The following is a 13,386-nucleotide window of genomic DNA, read 5'->3' as shown; positions in this document are numbered from 1 at the left end:
CCATCCGACCCCCAGCTGCAGAGGCCCGGATTGACCTGATACAGATTTTAAAGAAGTCACTATTTTCACCCCTAAAGAATGTAGAGATGACTGTCTCTTTATCAACTCTTTAAAAAAAAAAAATTAAACACATGTTTTAAATTTTGATTGATACAAACTTTACTTAGTGTTTAAGATCAAAGGCTCAACAGCTTAGAATTTCTCTTTTAAAAAGTGTATTTTTAGAGCTTGCTACCACATTGTGAAAATCAAATGCTAATTTTATAATGGCTAAAAATGGGAAAAAATATCCTAACTACTATCTTTTCTTCTTAGTAATTACTCTAGTGAGAGAAAATTGCTCGGTCTTATTATGTGTCTTATGGAGCTGCATAATGTAGTGGAAAGTATCTGATATTTTAATTCAGAAGATTCAGATTTGAGTGTGCTCTCTTTCTCTAATGTGAAAACATTATGCTCATCATCTGCGTTTTCCCCTAGATGTAGTTCCTTAGGGACTAAACAGATATATGTTCTATAGGTCTAATGGAGATCTCAATTATCATATAAAATAACCTAATGCATTTTTTCCTTTAGTAGCTAGCATTAAATGTGATAAGAAGCTCTTTGGAACCTGGTAGTATTAAGTGATCTGTAAAATTGTGCAACGCAATGGCAAAGATGAGTTTAAAACTCTAGAACAAAAATAAAAGAACTATATAGGTAATTTTAAATTTTCTTATAGCTGCATTTAACAAAAGTACAGATGTGAAATTAATTTTAGTACTACATTTTATTTAATCCAATATATCCAAAGTATTATCATTTCAACATGTGCTCAATATCAAAAATTATGTCAGATATTTTACCTTTTATTCCAGCTGAGTCTTCAAATTTACAGATAATTCTTACAGCATCTCAATTTAGACTAGTCACTTTTCAAGGGCTCACAAGCCACACATGGTTCCCATATTGAATAACACAGCTTCAGGACATGTTCATTTTAGGTTAAACTACCCAGTAAGATTACTGACTTTATATGGTTATTACTAACACTAAACCAATTGTGTGATTCCGTATGGACTAGTGAAAAGAATTGCATGAAATTAAGAGGACACTAACATTCCACATAATCTGAAAGTCTATCCAGATCTGGTTCCATTTTTCATTTTTGTCCCGGTAAGTGTTCTGTATGTAGCTCTTTCCATCTCTAATGTTGAGGGGAGATCTGGAAGCTCTAAAGTGAGCATCTAAAGGGGAAGGACTCTCTTAATCAGTAATTCATAGAGTTTTCTTCCCGTTTAAAACTATACCTGCTGTACCATCTCTAGTCTTCCTTTTGCCATCATATAGTCCTTTATATTGTAAAACAGTTTATGGGGTAGAAAACTTTTCTGTCTATTTTTCTATGACCTTTTAAAAGGATCAGGATTGGTGGTAATATCTCTAGAGATGAGGACATTGAGTGTAGTGACTGGTCCAGGATTCAAACCTACGTTTTTTGACTAAAGTTTTCTCCACTTTATCCATACTTTTCTGCCAATAAATACATACAAAATATGGCAGAATTTCCCTGCTTATGAGAATTATTGCCTTTCAGTGGCAGTCAGATTATCCATTGAACGATGGGTGATTTGTTTGTTTCCTGTGTTTTTTTTTTGGAGTTCAACCTCAGCTACTCCGGGGTATTGTGACACTGGTCCCTGGTTGGAGACATACCAATTTCTGTAAGAGGATTCTAGACAGGCTGTCTGCTGTGAGAGTTTTGTGAGATGTTAGTCATCTCCACAGTTGATGCTGTAGGTAGCTGCAGAATATGCTGGGGGGGTTGGGGGGGGGGTCAGAAAGCTCCCTTAACATGGAAGGATGGCCCATAAAAGCCACAGAAGAAGAATGCTAACAGTGAGAGCTGATACTCATTGAGAAAGCCCGCCACTCTGTGGGTAATCTCATGGATTATAGGTGCTATTTCTGTCCATTTTATGGATGACAAAAGTAAGTAACATTCTCAAGGTCAGTTGACATGTAGAGGAGCCAGGATGTGCGTAAAGGTAGTTTGACTTCAGAGACCTGTGTGTCATCATTTTCATTTATCAGATGGGGAAGCTGAGGCCTAGATAAGCTCTGTGGGTTCTCCTTGACAGAGCTGGTTACTATATAGCAAGTCTGAAACTAGGGCACAAGCCTGAGACTTCTAGAATCGGTCCTACAAGGTGTTCAGCTCCCATGATAACGTTGTCATCGGCATGTGGGATGGCCAGGTTTTCAGTAGACTGATGCCCTTTCTTTTTTCCAGATTTGGGCTGCAAATGCTGGTGTCACAGCCAGTCCTCCCACGGACCTCATCTGGAAGAATCAGAACTCCTGGGGCACTGGGGAAGATGTGAAGGTCATATTGAAAAATTCTCAGGGAGAGGTATGCCCATTTTGTCAGTGCCACTACGATGTCGGTTTGCCTGAAAGTCCATCATGCAAGTGTGGTTTCTTTGCAGAAATCAAATTGAAATGTAAAGTAATTGATTGCTTACATCAGATCAAGGCTGCTGAGTAATTCAAGGTGAAGCTGACTACAGATTTTAGGAATGAAGTAGGAGTATATCACAGAGGACTGATGATTAGCACAGGTTTGAGTCAGTCTGTGTTCAGTGTCTGTCTTGTGACTTTGGGCAAGTTCCTTCACCTTTCTTATTTTCTTAGAAGAAACATAAGTTTTCTTCTTATTTTACAATGGAAATGATAAAACAGTATAAGTGAGATAATATAATGAGAATATAAATGACAGTCCTTGGGAAATGCTTGGATCAGTATCTGGCCTCTAGTAAATGGTTATGTTATCAGCCTTGTTACTAGCTCTCAGACTGTGAAACTGATTGAAGATCTGCTTGGGGTGTGTGTTTTCCACATGGCAGGCCTAGAATTCTTATCAAAGAACCTTACCTACCCACACTGGCACACCCGCCCCCCGCCCCCACACCCCCCGAGAGATGAGAGTGTCTGCAGAGGAAGGAGTGGCCACAGGTCAGATCACAGTGTTCCCCTGGGCTTCCTTCTGCTCCCCCATGGTGCCCGGTGAACCTCTCCCTGCGCCGTGCTTGCCTGGCTGTCCTCTCACCAGAGCAGGGAGTACAATGAGGGCAAGGGCCTAATCAGATTTTTTCCTGGCAATGTGCCTGGCGCATAATAGGCATTCAGTAAGAATTTACTGGATAATTTTTTAAAAAATCAAACGTGGACCTTCACTTAAGTTCAGAGAAACCAAGTTATTAACAGTACTCCGTTGGGGTCTGCGGTGTTTGCATAGGAAGGCCTGTGCCTGGCCACCTGCCATCCTTCCCCCACTGTGGACATCTGCTTAGACTGCTCTTCAGAAAGAATCTGCTGCCTGCCGAGTGAAGAGGCTCCTCATCTCAGACTGAGGCTGAAAATGAAACGGCATCTGCTTTTTCTCTGTGGACCTCAGTATAGTTGTGTGAGGTTTGGGGGTGCCTCTGGGAATTCCCCGCCCAGCACCCGCCAGGTTCTCAGGGTCGGGGGTGTTCCCAGATACCTCAGGAGTTCACAGACATCAAGGTGGACATCTGCCTCCTGTTGTCTGCGGGGGCCTTGCTGGCTTCCTGCCCTCAGCACACTGCGGTCCTTTCCGGCCGTCGCTGGTGCTGCCACCCAAGAGCTGGGATTGCTGCAGCCGCTATGCTGCTGTCCCCCGACGCCTGAAACCGGCAGAGGACGTCTCTTTCAGAACATTGTTACAAGTGGTGATTAGCTCAGATTGAAAAGCACTGTTATAAGGCAAAAGAGCGCGGAAATAGGCTTTTGTGAGCCATGGAATCGAGTCGCTGTCCATAGTGTTTTTCTGAGTGAAAACATTCCAAGTTCGAAACCCTCTCGACAGGAGGATATCTGGAATGCAGCAAGTTTAAAGGCTCACACGGTAGGCACAGTGACGTGAACAAAGTGGACACCACGACATGGCAGTGTTACCCATGACATTCCGTAAAGCCACCTGAAGCTCAGTTTCCCTCATCATTCAAACCACCGACTGTCAGATGAGTTCTTCAGCTTATCTGTTCTTTTAATACACTTCTACTTCCCGCTTGCTAGGCTCAATTAAGTGACTTCTGTCAGAAGTGACGGAAGTATCAGGAATGTAGTTCTCCTTTATTCCCATGGTTGTCAGACAAGAACTTTTGGTATTTACTTGTTTAATTCTGTAAGAGCGTGTTTATTAGTAGGTCCCAGACCATATTTGCAACAATCTGTAATTACCACCATAAAGACCACTTTTCTGTCACATTGAAGGTAATTGGCACAAGTCAGTTTAATTTTTTATGTTTATTTTCTTGCTGTGTCATTGAAAATGTCAGGAAACCCAATTAAACTGGCTTTAAAATAATTGGACTATCTGATTTCACAGAACCGAAAATCCAGAGATTGTAGTCTTGATCCATTGGTTCACCCAGTGTCCCCAAGGATCTCTCTATTGTCTCTCTCTGCCTCTCGAGTTGTCTCCCACGTGGATTGAGGACAGCTGCTGGTTGCTCCTGGGCTGCTGCTCCTGGAGGGGCATCGTTCCAGGCTTCTTGTGGGAAAGAGCAGCTCCCCCCGCGAGGCCCCCATCCTGGGCTTCACACTCATGTACCAGCTCGGGTCACATGCCCGCCTCTAACCCAGTTCCTGGAGTCAGGAAGATAGCTAGGCTTGAGACTTCTTCCCCACTCCATAGCTGGGTCCACTTGGCTCCTGTGACACGTGTCACCTCTCCATGGGAGAGATGGGCACCCACATGAAACTGGTGGCTCTTACTGAGAAATGAGGGAGGGGGTGCTGGATGATTAAAAACAGCAAATGTCGCCATGGTAAATAAAATACTTTTGTATGAGGGAAGTAAAAAATAAAGCAGTCTCTTTGTACCTTCCAGAATATAGGCATAACTGAAACTTTTGTAGATGCAAATGATTCCTTGTGTTATACAGAGATACCAGTTTAACATTCGGCTCCTCCATTAGCAGAACCTCCCTGAGGTGTAGCATTTGCTGATTCCTAGGGTGTAACTCGTCCTCCTGTAGTGATTTCAGGCTTCCAACAGGCCATTCTGAGCAGAGTTGTGAAGAGACGAGCACAGTGGTGCTAGCTGGCGTCGGTGCACAACTGAATACTGTTAGATGGGCATGCCTTTCTGTGCCCAAGGCCCTATGGGGCAGACACTACATTTTATCTAGAGACCATGGATGTGTGCCTTGCAGGACACTTGATAAGGTGGGGTATCTTGCTGAGAGGAGTTTTTTTGGTAAAGACACTTGCCCATTATCACCTTGACTAATAACAATTTCTTGGGCCTGAACCTCCTAACAACTTTTAGTTCTAAATTTGTTCTATTATTTTTCTGTCTTAAGTTTTTAGACATTATTTAGCTCACTCAATTTACACACAGGCTTTCTGCGTTAGAGTAATTGGTTTTTAAATGCTGTCAAATGAAAAGTGCTTAACTGCAGGCTTATATTAAAAGTAGTTATATTGAAGTAATTCAAAATAAATGAAGTTGGGCAAGTTGCTGTTTTCTAAGCTTCTCATTTGAGTTTAATAGTCTCAGGTTCCATCAAGAGCTTTAAGAGCCAATGCTTCCATGTGGCATGTGTACACTGGCACCAGCTGCTAGAAGCTAGAATGTGAGAATTCTGTAACAGATTTTTCCCCCCTTCTTTTAAGATGAGTTGAGGAAATCTGGGTACTTTGAAACCTCTTTGAAAATCTTTTCTGCTTTGTATGCCACCATCTCCCAATCGTATCTTAGTTCGAAGAATTGTAATTGATCTAAAGATTCGCATGCTTTTTTATTAGTGTAAATTTGGTTATAACAGGGTGATGATATTTGTGAGATGGCTATTTGTGTGTATACATAGACTGATCTCACAGAACGGAGGTTTCTGGCTGAGAGACTCAGAATGGTCCGTCTTCCCTGGCCCTGCAACAATTACCAAAATTCCCCACAAAACACTACTACCTTACTTTACTCACAGAATATATTCTTGGACATATTTAAAATTGAGGTCTCATTTGTGTGACACTTTTGGTTTTCTTCCCCTGCCATTTTAAACCAGCTGGTCTGTGTTAAGTTTCAGATAAGCTTTGACTGACGTCAGCGTCTTCCTCTTCCTCCAAAGAACGAGTTATCTTTCTTGAGTGACCTTAGGACATGGTACAGAGTGAAACTGGACGCTCTGCTGCACTCTCGAGGACACTCACTCATAAACGGGTGCCAGACCATCAGGGTAGCCTGCTTTTCAACAGAAACACTTGCTGCGTTTGTGCGAGTCAGCATTCTCTACAGGAAAGTCAGCTGTACGTAGCCTTTCAGTAGAAAATGCAAATGGTTCCTTTCTGTCCTCCCGCCAGTGAATGCCAGGAGATCTTTTTATGTGAGGGATACACGGGAACTTCACTAGTATGTTAGTAAATAGGGCTGATTTGTTTTGATTCTGTTTCATTCCAGAGGAACCAGCTATTGAAGGAATGAAAGGAGCTTTTTCTTTTCATCTCATTCATCAGGTGGCCCTGTTGCCACCATGGTCCCTGAGATCACAGCCATTGGCCTTCAACTTCATTTTATTCAGCATTTATTGAGCACCTTCTCTTTGCTAGGAACCTGAGAGCTTAACTCTGAATTCATGTTGAGTGTTACAAGAATTTGGTGTCCCAAATGATTTGCAGAATTCTCAGTAACAGAATTGGATAAAAAGCAGTGGGAACTTCTCAGCAGGTATTTCAAATGGATACCAATAGCTCCCCTGCAGGGAATATTGAAGATGTAAGAACTACTACTAATTACGCAAAAATTCCTGTTCAGTAGCTAAAGCTGCTGCTGAACCACTTAAAAAAAAAAAAATCCCTGATATAGGAATGCTTTTTCTTAAACTTAAGCAAAGAAAAATTCCCCTCCACCGAAACCATGTGATTAAGTGTGGTTTTAACTTCAAATCAAACTACTCTTGTTTCTAGGAGGTTGCTCAGAGAAGTACAGTCTTCAAAACCACCATACCTGAGGAGGAAGAGGAGGAGGAGGCAGCTGAAGTGGCTGTTGAAGAAGAACTTTTCCACCAGCAGGTGTTACTTCAGTATATTTGTTTTAAAGTTTATTAACAGAATTACATGAAAACCAAGACCAGTAGTGGAGTTTGGTTTTTTCCCCCTATGGATGAGTCAGATCAGTGATCTACAAGTGGGGTTTGTTTTTCCTGAGGGCGTATTCCAGCGAGCACATCAGGGTCCTGGAAGAGAACGGGAACGCTCCTTTTTAAAACTTTTCTCTCATCCAATTTCAGTTTTGTCTTTTGTTTTATAATGTCCATAATATGTTGTGATAGGACATGTATATCACTTACAAAAATATATACAGATTGGAATGCTCAACATTATTTACTTCAGGGTTCTGTGATGGAGAAGTTTAGGAGAGCAAACTTCTGCATATAAACTTTAAAAAATAACAAAGCAACATTCAACTTTGGTATGAAACACAATTGTTGCTATATTAAGTTCCTAACCATCTAATTGCAAGACAGATTTTAGCTGATGCTTGGGCTTTTGAGAGCCCTTGAAATAAAGAAACTCCAAATTTGATTTCAGTTAATTAAGTTGGAATTATTAATAACTAATGAGCCTTCAGTTTATATTCTCAAGCTGTTTGAGTCTGATCATTAATCAAAGCTCCTATCCTTATCCTTGAAAGACTCCGTCTCCAGATTTATAAAGCTGTTCGTTTTGCTTCATTAGCCCCAGTCCTACTCTAGATAAACATTATCTTACGTGTTCAGCCCCTTGGTTGAGAACCACGTGAGGTAGGTTCTATGAGGTAGAATGAATCTTTGGCTTGGACACTTCCTCATACATTTTGGAGGAATAGTTAAGAACAGATGTTTTAGGCTTGGTTTTAATAAGAAACAAGCACAGAATCCATTTCATGCCCTTAATAGAAGCATTATAATGATTGGAAGTAGAATAACAATGTAAGATGCCTCAAGGTGCCAGACAAGTGGCTCAGATCAGGAGTTCTAGAAGGGCTGACGCCGGAGACGGCTCTGGGCCCCCAGAGTAGCTGAGAAGATGTCTGGGAAACATGCTTGTCCGGTATTTTGAAGGATGGGTAATTACTTGGGTATGAGAAAGCAGATGACAGTGTTCTGAGGGGGTTCGAATGATCTGTTGTTATATTAACAGATCACCCCAAAACTTAGTTGCTTAAAACTGTTTCTTTTTTTCCATGATTCTGTGGTTTGACTGGGCTCAGCAGGCAATGTTTTTTGCTCCACCTGATGGAGACTGAAGTCAGTCATGCAGTTGAATTCAGCTGAAAGCCTGTCTGGGGCTGGGATGTTCTCCACGTCTCTCTCCATGTGGCTTATCATTTGGTGATTTAGCCCAAGCTTTACAACATGGCACCTGGCTGCCAAGAAGGTGGAAACACACAGCATTAGGTCTCTGAAAGCCTGGGCCCAGAACGGACACGGCGGCCCTCTTCACCTTATTCTCTTAGTCAAAGGAAGGTGTAAGGCCAGCTCCAATTCCAGGTGAGGGTAAACAGTCTCCTCTACTGACGGGAGGCGCGGCAAAGAATTTGTGGTGATGTTTTTAATTCTTTATAGGGCAAATGTCAAGACTGAAGCACCAAGTGTATCTGCCCATCCAACTGTATTGTAGCGTGTTTGAGACGCAGTTGGAAGGTGTTAAATTGACATAGTCTGGGATGCAGGTAGCTGCCACACACTTTGGTGCAGAGGAGAAACTGAGACCCTAGAAGGGAGATAGCAGACACTGAGGGACGATACAGATGGAGGTTCCTTAAGGCATGGTGGCTGAATGTGGATGAGACAAGGAAAAAAAGGTAAAGATGTGTGAGGTTTTTAGCTTTTGTGATCAGAGGAAATAATGATGTCAGCGTTTAAAAGAGGGAAGATGGAAGGGCAGATCAGCCAATTTGACTTCACACTAGGAAAGAATCCAGTGGCCTTTGGAGCTGATGAGTTTTTGTGGTGACCACATGTGAGGATGAACCCAGTGCAGGTGCTTTGGGATGTGAAAGCTGAGGGTCCAGCCAGTGTGTTCTTTGCTCTGGTTGTTCAGATGGAGTCCATGGTCTCCTGTTTCCTGAGCTATGGAAGGTTAGTGAACAGTGGTTTCCAACTTCAGGTGACTATTTAGGGAGCTTTAAAATTTTATAAAAATAGATACTTTTACCAGTTAAATGAGAAAGTCTCATTTAATTGATTTAAGGACCCAGATCAGAATTCTTTTTTTTTTTTCCTGAAAAACTCAGGATCTGAGTGTACAGCTGGAGTTGAATTACTGCTCTGGAATTTGTTGGAGTTTTTTTGGGAAGAAGTCCCTAAGAGACAGTTAAAAAGGTTAAGTGAGAAATGATGAGGGTCCATTTGAAGATAGGTAACAGGGATTTGTAGTATCTCTTGTCTTACTTTCAAATACTGTGATCCATTTTCTCAGCACTAATTTTTCTTTCTGTTTGCCTCATCAGGGAGTCCCGAGAACGTCCAATAGAAGCTGTGCAATTATGTAAACTTCTCAAGTCAACGGTCTTCCTCAAAATAAAGAAGTATGGTAATCCTTACATACAGTGCAGAGCCTTCTCAGAAGCACAGAATATTTTTATATTTCCTTTATGTGAATTTTTAAGCTGCGAATCTGATGGCCTTAATTTCGTTTTTTGACACTGAAAGTTTTGTAAAAGAAACCATATCCATATACTGTGTTGCAAGATGTGAATTATTGACAATGTGTACTGTTTGGAAAGGGTCTCTCAAATTTTTTGACATTTTTTTTTTTTTGTATGTGTGTTTTTTTGTTTTTTGGGGCTTTTTTTTTTTTTTAAGTTCTTATGAGAAGGGGAGGGTTGGATCAATAAACCACTGTGTGTTTGGGCATAATTTGAAGATTGCTCCATCTAGATTAGCAATCTGCTCTTGATCATTCTCTGCTATATATAACGGTGCTGTGAGGGAGGGGGAAAGCATTTTTCAATATATCGAAATTTTGTACTGAATTGTGTGTTTTTTTTTGTAATAAACAATCAAGGCTACAAATTTTTTTAAAAAAATAGAAAAGAAATTTTGTAAGATGGCAATATTAACCTAATCATGTAAGCACTCTGGATGAAGGATTCCACAAAACTTTGTTTTATGGTTACTTCTTTTAGATTCTCAATTCCTAAGGGGAATGGGGGGAGGGAAGGGGAGGGAAGGGTTTCAGTTAAAATGAGTTAGTTGTGTTTTTTTTAAGATAGTGTAACTTGCTTAAATTTCTTATGTGACTATTAACAAATAAAAAGCTGTTTTAATATTAATCTACTGTCTTTTTAAACTTGCGCTCAGTGCTTTCCATTTTTAGCTTATTAACAATAAGACATTTCAAAATGGGAACATGGAGACAGTGGGAGAAGACACTGGGGAAGGTATTTCTTTTAAAGGAAAATGGAGATTATATTTCTAGAACCTAGTTTTATTGTCTTTTAAAATAAGGAAAAGATTGATTGAAAGCCACCTTTTAGAGCAGTAAGGTATGAATAATATGAAATAGGCCAGCATGTGCTATGTGGGGTAGCTGTGTTAGGTATGGCGGTAATTAGGCTGTCATTTGTTAAGTGTTTCGGGAATTTTTGTCTTGTGATTGCTTTAGCTAAGTGAATTCATCTTGTAGAAAGTGGAATATCTGAACCATACCCAACAGATGATAACATTTCAGAAACTAACCCACAGTCAGTGTTTGCTTTTCTCTTAAAATATTCCTGCAGTAAGCTGTGCAAAGACTACCAGCTTTCACAGGAAAATAACTCACAAAGTCCCAGAACTACTGTGCTCTGCAGATTTACTGCATTCTCTGGTGCCGTTGCAGACACAAGATAAATGCTCAGTTGGAAATTTTGTCTGGTGAAGCAGATAAAGTGATAACTTCTCAGCGCAGATTTATCTTCAGAATGGGAATGGCAAAGCTGCATGTCCAGACCTGACTGCAGAACTTTGCCACAAGATGGAGTTCTTGTCATCAGAAAGCGCTCCAGGTACTTGGTTGCTGGCTAAATTAGGTTATAGAAATCAACACTTTAATCAGTTAGAAATTAAGAAAAATTGGCAGTTGTAATGCAGAAGAGTAGTATACACTCTAGTGAAATTTAGAGTAAAAATCCAGGACTCAGGTTTGTGCCTCTGGCTGTGTGGGCGGTAAATTAAGTCTATTCAGACTGACAAACTTTAGACGAAATTGAGGTTTCTGGAAGTGAGCTGCACCTACGGCTCTTCCACAGACCATTTGAGAGGTAGAGGGTCAGAGCACAGGCTGCCTCTGTGTATTAATGTGTCTACTTATAAGTGGAGGTTGGAGATATAACATACAAAAAGGCATTCCTGCCTTATTGAACTATTTTATAACAAGCATGAGTTCATCTGCCCCCCATTATATCTTTGATTATTATATTTTCACCACTATTTTTATTCAGATTTATTTTTATTCCTCTTGTTCAGCTCTCATCTCAGTTTTCTTCACTAAGGAAATTCTGGATGCATTTCTTATTTTGTTGAATATTACCTCCCTTTGCTGTTCTGCCCTTGTGGGATTTCTTTTAGACTACTACCAAATCTATCCTCTTTCATTTTTTAGATTTTTCTGTGCTGTATTCTCAGTAACTGCTTTGTATTTATCTCACTGATTCTGTTCTGAGCCCTGTGTAAGCTGTTTGTCCCACCCATTGAGTTTCTGATTTCATTGATGACTGTACTTTCTAATTTCTGAAGTTGCCACTGATTTTTTTTTAAACTCGGCCTTTCTTTTTTCAACTTAATTTTCTCATTATAGTTTCTATTCTTTTAAAAACCATTATAATCATTTATTTTACAGTTTCTAATTAGTTCTTTTTTTGTTACATTCTTAGGGATGCTAATTTTTCTGTTAGCGGCTTCTGCTGATTCTGCAGTGGTACGTTTGCTTCATCATGGGGTTTTTAGGATTTGAACTCGTCTTCAGCAAGAGTTGTTAATTTTGTGAGAGGTCCTTGTCCCAGAGTTTTGATGGTGTTTCTATGGAGTAATTTGGAGGTTTCCTGTGCCAGCTCCCCAGTGATTGTACTGGTTCAGACCTTTTTTATTGTCTTCTCACGTGGCAGTGAAAATTCACTACGATACTATACCTGGTTGCGCTCTGTTTTTCACAGGTAATGCCCCTAAGCCCCTAAAACTGAAGTTTGCCGTTGCTCTGGGCTGGCCGGCAGCACTGGGTTCTGTGCTTTATGCAGCAGCCCCTGAGCTAGGTCTGCTCCTTTGGGGACTCAGAGCCAGGTTTCCTATCCCCACTCCCAGCGCCCGAGCCTTATATTTCAGACTTCGAGTTTAGTTCTTTGTTCCTTTGTGGCACTTGGACATTTCTTGTTCTTTTAAGCTTGGCTCTATAGTACAACAAAAATGTAGTTACATTTTATCAGTTTTGTACTGGAAGGAGGGAAGGTTGTCCTCGTCAGTTTAGACTGCCATCATACATAGATACATTGATTTGCATGTGTGTGTATTTGTGAGATGCTTATCCTAAGTCATGTTTCTCTTGGTTTCAATCTCTTACCCACCATCCCTTTCATCAAATCTTAAATTTACAAAGAAATTTATTTGAATACCCTTTCTCTTTCTGGCCAAAACACAGGTGAAAAACAAAATGAGAAATTGAAAAGAATCTTTAAATAATCCATGCCTCTGGATTATTGATTTCTAAACAAAATGCAGATCTTTTTAGTTCTATTGCATGAAGTAGCAACATGGATATGAATTTTAGGAGGTACCACCAAAGGAGAATAGGTTAGGGTTCAAACTTTTGAGCCCTGAAGTAAGGTTCTGGTATTCCCACGATACTTACGTGGCAAAACCCAGAATTCTGAAATTGGGACTGGCTCTTCCCTCTCCTACCAAAAAAAAAAGAAAAAAAGAAAAAGGCACCAAAGGAGACAGTGAATTCTATTTCTGTTTCTGCCATTTGCCGGCCTTACTAGAGGGATGTTCAGAGCCAAACTGAGGGGAATGAGGAAACCATTTAGGCAAAATATGTGTGAAACTCAAAAGGTATTTCAGGTTGTTGGAGAGTTTCACATTAAGTGTTGAACAGGAAGAATAGCTAATTAAGAGAACAATCCTGGGAGTGGATGCTCCTTTGCTCTTTTGGAGGGTCAGAGTGAGGGCAGAGAATATTCCGGAGGTAGAAGGTAGTCCCTTGGCCCTGGAGACCTGCACCAGACCCAGGGTGTGAGATCGCTTCACTTCCTCCTACCTCTCACTCCCACACTCGTGTTTCCCCTCACTTTTACCAGCACAGTAAATCCTGTCTTGTGCTGACATTTCTCCAGAGACAAAGTGCACGTCTCAGTTTAGG

General features: G+C 40.7%; 1 protein-coding gene across 2 annotated transcripts in view; it reads left to right on the top strand.

Annotated features, from left to right (window-relative positions):
• Positions 1 to 10,327, top strand: part of LMNB1 (lamin B1) — a 44,506-nt gene extending 34,179 nt beyond the window's left edge. For both annotated transcript variants that reach the window (XM_074328547.1, XM_019732387.2), the window contains exons 10-12: positions 2,276 to 2,395; positions 6,976 to 7,080; positions 9,503 to 10,327. In XM_074328547.1, the coding sequence (XP_074184648.1) occupies positions 2,276 to 2,395; positions 6,976 to 7,080; positions 9,503 to 9,544 (267 nt within the window). In that variant the 3' untranslated portion in view covers positions 9,545 to 10,327. The remainder of the gene's footprint in view (positions 1 to 2,275; positions 2,396 to 6,975; positions 7,081 to 9,502) is intronic.
• Positions 10,328 to 13,386: the final 3,059 nt, after the last annotated feature.

This window comes from Rhinolophus sinicus, linkage group LG03 (assembly GCF_036562045.2).
Source record: "Rhinolophus sinicus isolate RSC01 linkage group LG03, ASM3656204v1, whole genome shotgun sequence".
NCBI classification, from domain to species: Eukaryota; Metazoa; Chordata; class Mammalia; order Chiroptera; family Rhinolophidae; genus Rhinolophus; species Rhinolophus sinicus.
The sequence above is the reverse complement of the archived record's forward strand: the minus strand, read 5'-3'. Positions and strand labels throughout refer to the sequence as shown.